This window comes from Eschrichtius robustus, chromosome 20 (genome assembly GCF_028021215.1).
Source record: "Eschrichtius robustus isolate mEscRob2 chromosome 20, mEscRob2.pri, whole genome shotgun sequence".
NCBI lineage: Eukaryota > Metazoa > Chordata > Mammalia > Artiodactyla > Eschrichtiidae > Eschrichtius > Eschrichtius robustus.
The window spans coordinates 46124087-46133982 of NC_090843.1; the positions used below are offsets into that span (position 1 = coordinate 46124087).

A 9896-nucleotide genomic window follows, 5' to 3' on the forward strand; every position below is an offset into this window, starting at 1 on the left:
TCGTTGTTATCGGAGGTGTTCAAGCAGTTGCTGGAAAGCAATTTGTTCAGAGTTGCAAGTATTATAGAGCAGCGGTCCCCAACATTTTTGGCACCAGGGACCGGTTTCGTGGAAGACAATTTTTCCACAGACTGGGGAGGGGGGAGGGGGGAGGGGGGATGGTTCGGGCGGTAATGCGAGTGATGGGGAGCTATAGGGAGCGGCAGATGAAGCTTCCCTCGCTCGCCGCTCACCTCCTGCTGTGCAGTCCTGTTCCTAACAGGCCGCAGCCCAGGGGGTTGGGGACCCCTGTTACAGAGGGTATTTAAGATAGATGGTTGGACCAGATCTTTCAAGTCCCTTCCAACACTTCTGTGATTCTATGATATAATAGAATCTTATCAGAAATTTCTCTAAGAGCCAAACATTTACATTTGCCTATAGGAGATGCTCACCTATGAAAAAACAATTCATCAGGTTGATTTTGGTTTGCCTGGAGGAAGTGAGAAGGCAACCAAGGCAAACTAACAGCAGAGGAGAGGACCCATCCTGCTGGATGCCTGCTTTTTTTCCCTCCTGGTGGATATAAACAACACCCACATGGCCTCTGCTTAGCAGAGATCACACAGAAAAAAAATGGGTTCCCTTCTTCTAGAGGAAGAATTTTGGTTTGGGTTAGTAAATATTTTATTTTGCAGTTAACAAAGACTAAGGGGGCCGTCTCTGAACCATCTGCTTCCAGGGTGCTAACTTCAATTTAGGTGGCTGTTTTCTGGTCTGGGAAGCAAAAGGAGGTTGACCACAGTTTAATATCTATGTCTCAAAGGCTCATGTCCATTCCCCAGTCTTAGAGGTTCCCACAGCACAGGCAGAACTATTAGGAGGGACGGAAAACTCCTGTTCCTGCATCACACTGTATAAGAAATGTACTTTTAGAAGAATGCCCGAAGAGCTTAAAAGATTTCTGCATTTGGTATCAATTGGCATTCTTTCAGGAGTAGAATAAGGCTTTTTTAAATGTATAAAATAGCACATAAAGAATACCAAGTTTTATGCTTGTTTTTATAGCCAGATCTTCTACATCAAATATACTCCAAAGCTATACTCCCTTGGTTCTTTGTTGTCTTCTCCTCTTTCCCCTCTGAATTATAAATAGGAGCATCTTCTGACGGCAACTACTACTTCTGTGTAATTTGCTTTGGCTCCTGTGCCAACCCATGCCCTTTATATCTGGGCTCACTGTTGGTGCTTCCTGATTTTAAATGAAAAATGGCTAAAAGTTCAGCAATTTTTCCATTACGGTAAAATATTAAGCATTCAGTTTATCTATTCCTGTTCATGCTGTGAAGGCTAAAGGTCTTGGCAAAGTTGTAAGAAAACAGTAATATCAAAGATGATTTCCAATGTTAAAATGTATCTCCAATAATCTATAGCTTTGAAGAAAATTTTGTAATCTCTGGAATTCTTGTTAACATAGAAGCAACATTTCTGTCCTAATTATTTATTGGAACCCCTTTCTGTCATTGTTTGGGGCACAGAAGGGCTGCTGAGATGGAGAGTCTCAAGATGGATACGGAAATGCTCTATCCCGAGATAATTGTAGAAGTGGGCAAAGTCACTCTTGGAGAAGAAAACAGGAAGAAGATGACCAATAGCTATTTGAAAAGAACTGAGAATTCTAAAATCATCCAAGCGACATGTGCACTGTTAAATTCTGGAGGGGGTGTGATCAAAGCAGAGATTGATGATAAAACCTACAGTTACCGATTCCATGGGCTGGGACAGGATCTGGAAACTTCTTTTCAAAAGCTCCTTCCTTCAGGTTCACAGAAATACCTTGACTACATGCAGCAGGGGCACAGTCTTATGATTTTTGTGAAGTCATGGAGCCCAGATGTCTTCAGCCTCCCCCTAAGGATTTGCAGCTTGCGCTCCAATTTATTTCAGAGAGCTGTGACTTCCACCATCAACTTGAGTGCCAGCAGTGCCCTGGAGCTCCTCCGAGAGAAGCAGTCCAGAGCTCAAAGAGGAAGATCAAAGGTGCAGGAGCTGCATTCTCAGAAAGCTCTTGACAAATACATTCAGGAAGAGGAAGATATGAGGATGTGTGCCTCAGAATTTGTTAAAAAAGATAAACTCATGTATAAGGAGAAACTCGACTTCAGTGAGTCCACACATGTCGAGCTTAAAAGGTTCACCACCAAGAAGATCGTCCCTCGGATTAAAGAAATGCTGCCTCATTATGTTTCTGCATTTGCCAACACCCATGGGGGATACCTAATTATCGGGGTGGATGATAAGAGCAAAGAAGTGTTTGGATGTAAGAGAGAAAAAGTGAACCCTGAATTATTAAAAAAAGAAATAGAAAACTGCATAGAAAAATTGCCTACATTCCACTTCTGCTGTGAGAAGCCGAAGGTGAATTTCACTACCAAAATCTTGAATGTGTACCAAAAAGATGTCCTGTATGGTCACGTCTGTGTGGTACACGTGGAGCCCTTCTGCTGTGTAGTATTCACAGAGGCCCCGGATTCCTGGGTCATCAGGGACAATTCTGTCACAAGGCTGACGGCTGAGCAGTGGGTAGCCATGATGCTGGATATTCAATCAGGTAAAGCAGACAAGAAGTCCTTGTCCAGTCAGCAGGGAGGAGCCCCTTCTCTGCCTTCTTTTGGGTATTCGGTCAATATTTTGGTTAGAGAATAGAAAGCTGGTTTTTCTTACAAATCTTCTACTAAAGGGTTATTTTCGAACATTTTTAGTTCCAAAGACTCAGAATATGAACTGTGTGAGGTCAAGAAGTGCTTGGATTTTCATCTCTTTGGGGAAAGTTAGTATGCCATCAGCCATGAATTCATGAAAGTTCCTTTTTATGCACTGTAAAGGTCTGCTGAAAAAAAAATTGCAGGCTGATAGTCTTAGTCTAAAACATTCATCAATAGTCTCTCTCTAAAGACGGTATTTCAGAGAAACATTGTTTAAGAAAGACTCTCCACTAATTCTTTCAAGGGAAACTTGTTGACAAATTTGAATTGTTTCAGTAACATTAGGAGCCAGTGCCTTGAACCACTAGGCTGAGGGCACCACCAAGTGGAGAAAAACTTATGCGGAAGAAGGTGCTGGGGAGGGGATGGAGGTGGGGGAGGCGTGACTCCTTGTGTTTTCACTTCCTTACAGTTTTGCTGAGCATCAGCCCTGGTGATTTCAAATCAATCCATAAAGGACTTACTGGCTGAATGAAGTTTATCGGTTTGCCTTCATGGTCAGTAAGTTCCAGATTTGATAAAAGAAGCTCGGATCAAGACTTCAGAGATTTTATTGGATACTTTCTCTTATCTTAAATTTGTTTGAGTTTACTTACACACACAGACACACACACACACACACACATAAACCCCAAACTAGAGATCCTACCACTTTCCATTCCATCTAAACTTTGGGGTGGGGGGGACTTTAACAACTATAATAATATTTTAAAAATACTGTGCTTACTTTTTCTGACACCACCCTACCACCACCACTACCACCACTACTGGAAGCCTTTTCTTCTTAGAGGTGACCTGGAACTGGAATATTAGAGTTGGAAGGAACCTTAGGGATCACCTGCTCACCCTTGCAGGAGAGAGAGGTGAAATGACTTGCCCAAGATAAGTCACAGGTGACTTAGAAGATGCATGGCCCTACAGGAGTCCCAGACCTCTTTTCCTAACATATGTGAACTGTTTGAGGCATAGAAAGAAAGAGAACAGCTCAGGCATGACACACACCATATGTCAACAGTAGGAAGAGCAATGGAAACATTCTTTTACTTTTTTTTTTTTTTTCATCTGAAACAACTCTCCATGGATTTGTTTAGCTCCTTCTAATTTGGCCGCAGACTACAGCCTTCACCTGATTTCACCAGCTTCATCTACACGAAGAAGCCCGTCATCTCCCATCAAAGTCCTGGAATTTAAGGGGGCTCTACAACAACGCTTGTTTCCAGGTATTCCTTCTTGATTTCAGCTGAGGGGATTATTTATTAAAATTAAGGGGATTATTTTCTAAAATTAAGTTGGGAGGAATTGGTAGCAATTCGTCCAAGCCTTTCTCCTTAGAGAAGGTCAAATGTAGGGCTTAGCAGACACAATTGTCCTGAATTAATATACATGGCAAATTCTTGATTTCAGTCATCAAATCCACCCTACACCTCTGTGCGTTTTGGGCTTCCAGTCACAGATAGCTTTTGTTCTCCAAATATGAGAGAATAAATTTGAAACAGCTGCCCCCTGGCTTTCCAAGGCAGAAGGAGGTGAGTCATGGGGTCACCTAGACTCTTCCTAAGGCAAGAGTTTCTCAGTCTTGACCCTATTGATATTTAGATCAGATAATTCTTTGTTGAGGGAGGCTGCCCTGAGAATTGTAGGATGTTTGGCAGCATTCCTGGCCTCTAGCCACTAGATGCCAGTAGCACCTCTCCAGCTATGAAAAATCAAAACATTTCCAGATATTGCCAAATATCCCAGGGGGGCAAAATTGCCACAGGAAAAGGAAAGTTCTTCGTTTCCCAAAAGCATCAGGTTCTCTCTCTGTCTCTCTCTGTCTCTCTCTCTCTGTCTCTCTCTCTCTCTCACACACACATACACACACACCCTTAACAGGAAGGAATACCTTCCTAGTACTACTGGACCATTTGGGGTTGAGGACAGAGTGCTAGAAGGCTGTTCTGTGAAGACCCCTCCCTGATTGCCTTCCCCTGTATGAGAGCTGCCAGAAACAGGGACTTCCCAGCCCTGGCCTGTGAAGAGGAGGTGCTTTCTTTGCAGACAAGGAAACCCATAATTCCATGGCTAGGTTCATCTCTTCTTACGATGTTGCAGGAATACTTAAATATCCTTTGTAAATTTTAGTAACTTCTATTCCTTGAATTTTCAGTGACACAGGAAGAGATACAATTTAAACCAGAATCCCTCTGTAAGAAGCTCTTCTCAGATCATAAAGGACTGGAGAAATTAATGAAGACACAGATGTATCCTTGTTCTCAGGGGTTTGTGATATTTTCCAAAAGCTGGGCTAGTGATGTTGGCTTCAGGAAGGAGCAGAATGTCCTGTGTGATGCTCTCCTAATAGCAGTGAACAGCCCCCTGGTACTCTATACAGTCTTAACAGACGCCACGTGGATTGGGGGGCCTGTGTACGCCTGGAACACTGCTCGTCAATTAAAGCAGAAACTGGGAACTGTTGGTGGTTACACAGGGAAACTGTGTGTCATCCCAAGGCTGATAGACCTGCCCAGCACACGGTGTACACCCGGTGAAATCCCCATGCACTATCCCCGATCCTACAGGCTTGCTGATGAGGATGAAATGGAAAATTTGTTGCAGGCCCTTATCGTGGTCTCTCTCTGCTCTCGATCTCTTCTGAGTGACCAGCTGGGCTGTGAATATTTCAATTTGCTTGTAGCAGAGCAGTGCGAGCTGCTTTCAGAGAGCCTCCAGGAGACACGAGAATTGTTCCTCCACTGCTTTCCAGGAACCAGGAAGACTGCCCTGGCCATAAAGATCATGGAGAAAATTAAGGACTTGTTCCACTGCAAGCCCAAAGAGATCCTCTATGTTTGTGAAAGTGACGCCTTAAAGGATTTTGTGACGTAAGAGTTTCACTAACTAAACACAATAAACATATTTAATCAGTCTTTCAACAGTATCACACAAGTAATTTGTGTCTTTAGTTTAAGATTTTGCAATGCCTTTGCTGCATATGGACAAGAGCCCAAACTATATACCCATTTGCAAGTGATCAAGTAGTTGAGCTAGAAAAGGGCACTTTGCAATGTTCAGGCTTAAACATCTCATTAGAAATTAGCTACGTATGCATAACTTTAAATTTATATAACTAGAAACATTTCCCCCCCACAATCTGTGGCCTTAAATTTAAGACAGGTTGAAACGAACCTATCTTGTTTCACATATACTTTTTGCTTGATATTTAGTGCTTTAAAGTCATAGGGTATTTCAGTCAATTAGACATTACACCTAATGGGAACTTGAATTTAAATACCATTTATTTCGTTTATAAAATATTTTTACTTGTTTGACTTGTTCTGAGTCAATAATTTTAGAAAACATGCATATTTGCTTCTGATTTAAATCTTTAGCTTTTGATTTAGTAAAAGAAATTGGTTGTTAGTCAATCCAGCAAATGAGGGCTTTTAATTTTGATTTGCTTGACTTACTTATTCAACTAATCTTTTTGAGCACTATTTATATGCTAGGTACTGTGTACATTTAGTGTTAGAGGAGAAAAACATATAGCAGACCTTGCCGTAAAGCCCAATAAGAGAGACAAAGAGAAAAATAAGCAATGGGAGTGTTGTGTAACTATTATGATACTAAAGATATGCTTAACTTGGGCTGGAGATTGGTCAGCAAATACTCCCCAGTGAAGGAGATCTTGACTTCCTTCTTAAGAAGTGAGTAGGAGAAGTGAATAAAATGGGGGCTTTCTGGGGCTTCCCTGGTGGCGCAGTGGTTGAGAGTCTGCCTGCCAATGCAGGAGACACGGGTTCAAGCCCTGGTCTGGGAAGATCCCACATGCCGCGGAGCAACTGGGCCCGTGAGCCATAATTACTGAGCCTGAGCGTCTGGAGCCTGTGTTCCGCAACAAGAGAGGCCGCGATAGTGAGGGGCCCGCGCCCTGCGATGAAGAGTGGCCCCCGCTTGCCACAACTAGAGAAAGCCCTCGCACAGAAACGAAGACCCAAAACAGCCATAAATAAATTTTTTTTAAAAAGGGGCGGGGCTTTTTAGGCAAAGGGCACAGCAAGTGCAAAGGCACGGAGATTAGAGAATCAGAATGGTAGGTCTGCCTGGAGCAATGAGGGACTGTGGGTATATAACAGATGAAGTTGGAAAGGAGGCAGATGCCAGACTATGAAGGATCTTGTAAACTGTGTTAAAGGCTACGTTCTTTATTATGCTTTACAGGTATAAGTTTTTAAATATTCCCAGTCAAAAGGCAAATTCAGGGCTTCCCTGGTGGCGCAGTGGTTGGGAGTCTGCCTGCCAATGCAGGGGACACGGGTTCGGGCCCTGGTCTGGGAAGATCCCACATGCTGCAGAGCAACGAAGCCCGTGCGACACAGCTGCTGAGCCTGCGCGTCTGGAGCTTGTGCTCTGCAGCAAGAGAGGCCGCGACAGTGAGAGGCCGGCGCACTGCGATGAAGAGTGGTCCCCGCTCGCCGCAACTAGAGGAAGCCCTCGCACAGAAACGAAGACCCAACACAGCCAAAAATAAATAAATAAATAAAAAAATTAAAAAAAAAAAAAGGCAAATTCAATTCAACAAACATCTATGAACTTAATGTGAGTGGGTTACGGAGATGGCTAAGAATCAATGCTTTTCTTCAAGAAGTATACAGAGTCCAAACTGGAAGAGAAGAACGTGAATAGTTATGATTCAGGACATAGGGAGTAAAGCCCCAGGGACTGCACATGCAGTCCCACATCTGCAGGGATGGGTGATATGACTTGAATCCAAATTAGAGGTGGCAAGAAACAACCAAGTTTGTTTAAAAAAAAAGTATACACACACACACACACACACACACACACACACGTATGCGAAAACATACTATAAAGGAAAATTGAGCTAAGTAAGTAGGATTGGTAGCTCCATAGAGGCAAAGCCCTGCAGACTTGGTACCCTACTTGACGTGTCACGGAACTCAGCAACCTCTTAATGTTTTCCTTACCAAAATCTAAAGAGGCTTCTGCTTTTGTACTACAAGTAAGTGGGGAAATAGGATTTTCTTTAGAGGAACTTGTATGAGCCCATACCTCTTTTGCATACGAAAATTATGATATGCCTTTAGGTGACTGTTCTCCAGCTCTAAAAAAGACAGAAAGTAAAGAAATAGTAGTAACAAGTGTAAATTCCTTTTGAGATTTCCTTTAGATGTAAGGAATTTACCTTCAGGGATTGTCAAGCAGCAGAAATGGACTATAGTAGAAATAATAAAATCTCCTACCTGGGTTCATTTCAAAAGTTTTGCATGCAGATTTAACTTGATAACCCCAAAGAGTAGGGTTTGCAATTATGTATTCTGTCTATCAGGTAACTTGTAAGTAGAGCATTTTTGTAGTATTGAATCAGTGAATCAGTCTCCAGATGAGAACCAGTCTCTAATGCTAATCCAGAGAGTAATAAATGCATGGTATTTCCTTTGTTTATATGCCTGAAGCCCTATTTTCTCCTTCATCCTTACAGCCAGCAAACCACCTGCCAAGCTGTGACCCGGAAAACCTTCATGCGAGGGGAGTTCCCAAAGATCAAACACATAGTGATGGATGAGACTGAGAATTTCTGCAGTAAATATGGTGACTGGTACATGAAGGCTAGGGGCATCACCCATCCAAAGGTGAGGGGCGCTGGAAGTGAAAACCTTCACCACGGGATTCTCTGGCTTTTTCTGGACCCTTTCCAAGTCCGTCACACAGATATCAATGGCCTTCCCCCTCCATCTGCTCAGTTTCCTCGAAAAACAATCACCAGTGGGATCCACTGTGCTCTGGAAATAGCGATGCTGATGAAAGAAGAAATGAAGAGGATCAAAGAAAATCCTCACCCCAACGTGTCTCCAGACACTTTGGCATCGTTTAGGGAAGCTGCCTATGAGGAAGCGATGTGCGCTCAGGCTCTGCCTGGGGTTTGTGAGACAGAGACGAACCTGACCACAGAAGAAATTGCGAAACACGTGGCAGAAAGATGTCACCACCTGTTCCAACGTGGATATCTGCCCAAAGATATAGCAATTCTGTGCAGGAGAGGGGAGGACAGAGGACGCTATGAGCTTGCACTACTAAGAGCGATGGAATTATTTGAGACCCACGGAGCAGCGAAGGTCGTGTTCAGCCAGGTCTCTGGTGTTTTGGATGGTCACATCGTTTTAGACAGTATTCAGCAGTTTTCAGGCCTGGAGAGGAATATTGTGTTTGGGCTTAGTCCAGAATATGCCCTGTCAGAGGAAGTTCAAAAGCTCTGTTTTGCCTCGAGAGCCATGAAACACCTCTACCTGCTTTATGAAAAGAGGGCAACCTTCTGAAAATTATTTCAAACAGTACAGGAAGGGAGAAAGAGCAGAGTCCCTGCTCCCAGGTAGGTGGCAGCTATGCCTTTTCATGTGTTACAAGTGAGGAAATCAAGGCACAGTCAGAATAGCATGGAGCCACAGAAATGTCTCTTGGGACCGGGCCTTTCAGTCTGTTTGCAGTGTCACTGGCCTTTTCCCACTCCACTCCACCTATTCCCTGGTACTTATCATTGGTCCCTTGCCTCTGGTTTTTCTAGTCCAATCCAGCTTCCATCTTGTCAACCACAGAAGTCCTCCTCAAATACAGAACTGATTTTGTGACATCCCTGCTAATGTATCCCCAGGGAGTCCCCGCAGTCAAACCAAACTAATTTTCAAGGCTTTCCAGGATACACCCTGACTTACTGTCCTAATGCATCCTTTATTATACCTCCATCTGCCAGTGTTTCTAATGCACCCCAGCCTTGCTGGCCTATTTTGGGGGTGGGGTAGGGTGCCCTCCAGGCACAAAACCAGGAGAAAGTGAGGAAATATTCTTTTTGGCTATAATTTCAGATAAAGCCCATCATCTTTCCAAGAGTTGGAAGAGCAGGCGGGGCTTGGAAAAGTGCTCTTAGCCGCCTCTCTGAACTGCTCAGGCCACCAAGCCAGCCAGTCTGAACCTAGTGGTTGGCTCTCCTGATACTGGATTGAACAGAAGAACCTCCCCCCTTATTCCTGTTGCTCCAGCTACCTGATATTTCGTCATTTTTACCTTTCCTTGGGGGCTTTAGGGTACTTTTAGATGGGAGAAAATAAAGTTCAGCAACTAATTAGTTTTTGATGAAGCAAAAGATACCAGCGTGTT

General features: G+C 43.5%; 1 protein-coding gene across 1 annotated transcript; it reads left to right on the plus strand.

Moving 5' to 3' along the window:
* The first annotated feature begins 1530 nt into the window (after window positions 1-1530).
* SLFN14 (schlafen family member 14) lies at window positions 1531-9061 on the plus strand. The gene is made up of 4 exons (XM_068531551.1): window positions 1531-2590; window positions 3836-3964; window positions 4894-5608; window positions 8227-9061. The coding sequence occupies exons 1-4, from the start codon at window positions 1531-1533 to the stop codon at window positions 9059-9061; spliced, it is 2739 nt and encodes a 912-aa protein (XP_068387652.1).
* The last annotated feature ends 835 nt before the right edge of the window (window positions 9062-9896 follow it).

What these genes read in the sequence shown, in the direction of transcription:
- SLFN14 (XM_068531551.1), top strand. Translation starts at nt 1,531, where the DNA reads ATGGAGAGTCTCAAGATGGATACGGAAATGCTCTATCCCGAGATAATT. An exon ending in GATGCTGGATATTCAATCAG is followed by an intron (nt 2,591 to 3,835) that starts GTAAAGCAGACA and finishes GGATTTGTTTAG; the next exon opens with CTCCTTCTAATTTGGCCGCA. An exon ending in GCCTTAAAGGATTTTGTGAC is followed by an intron (nt 5,609 to 8,226) that starts GTAAGAGTTTCA and finishes TCATCCTTACAG; the next exon opens with CCAGCAAACCACCTGCCAAG.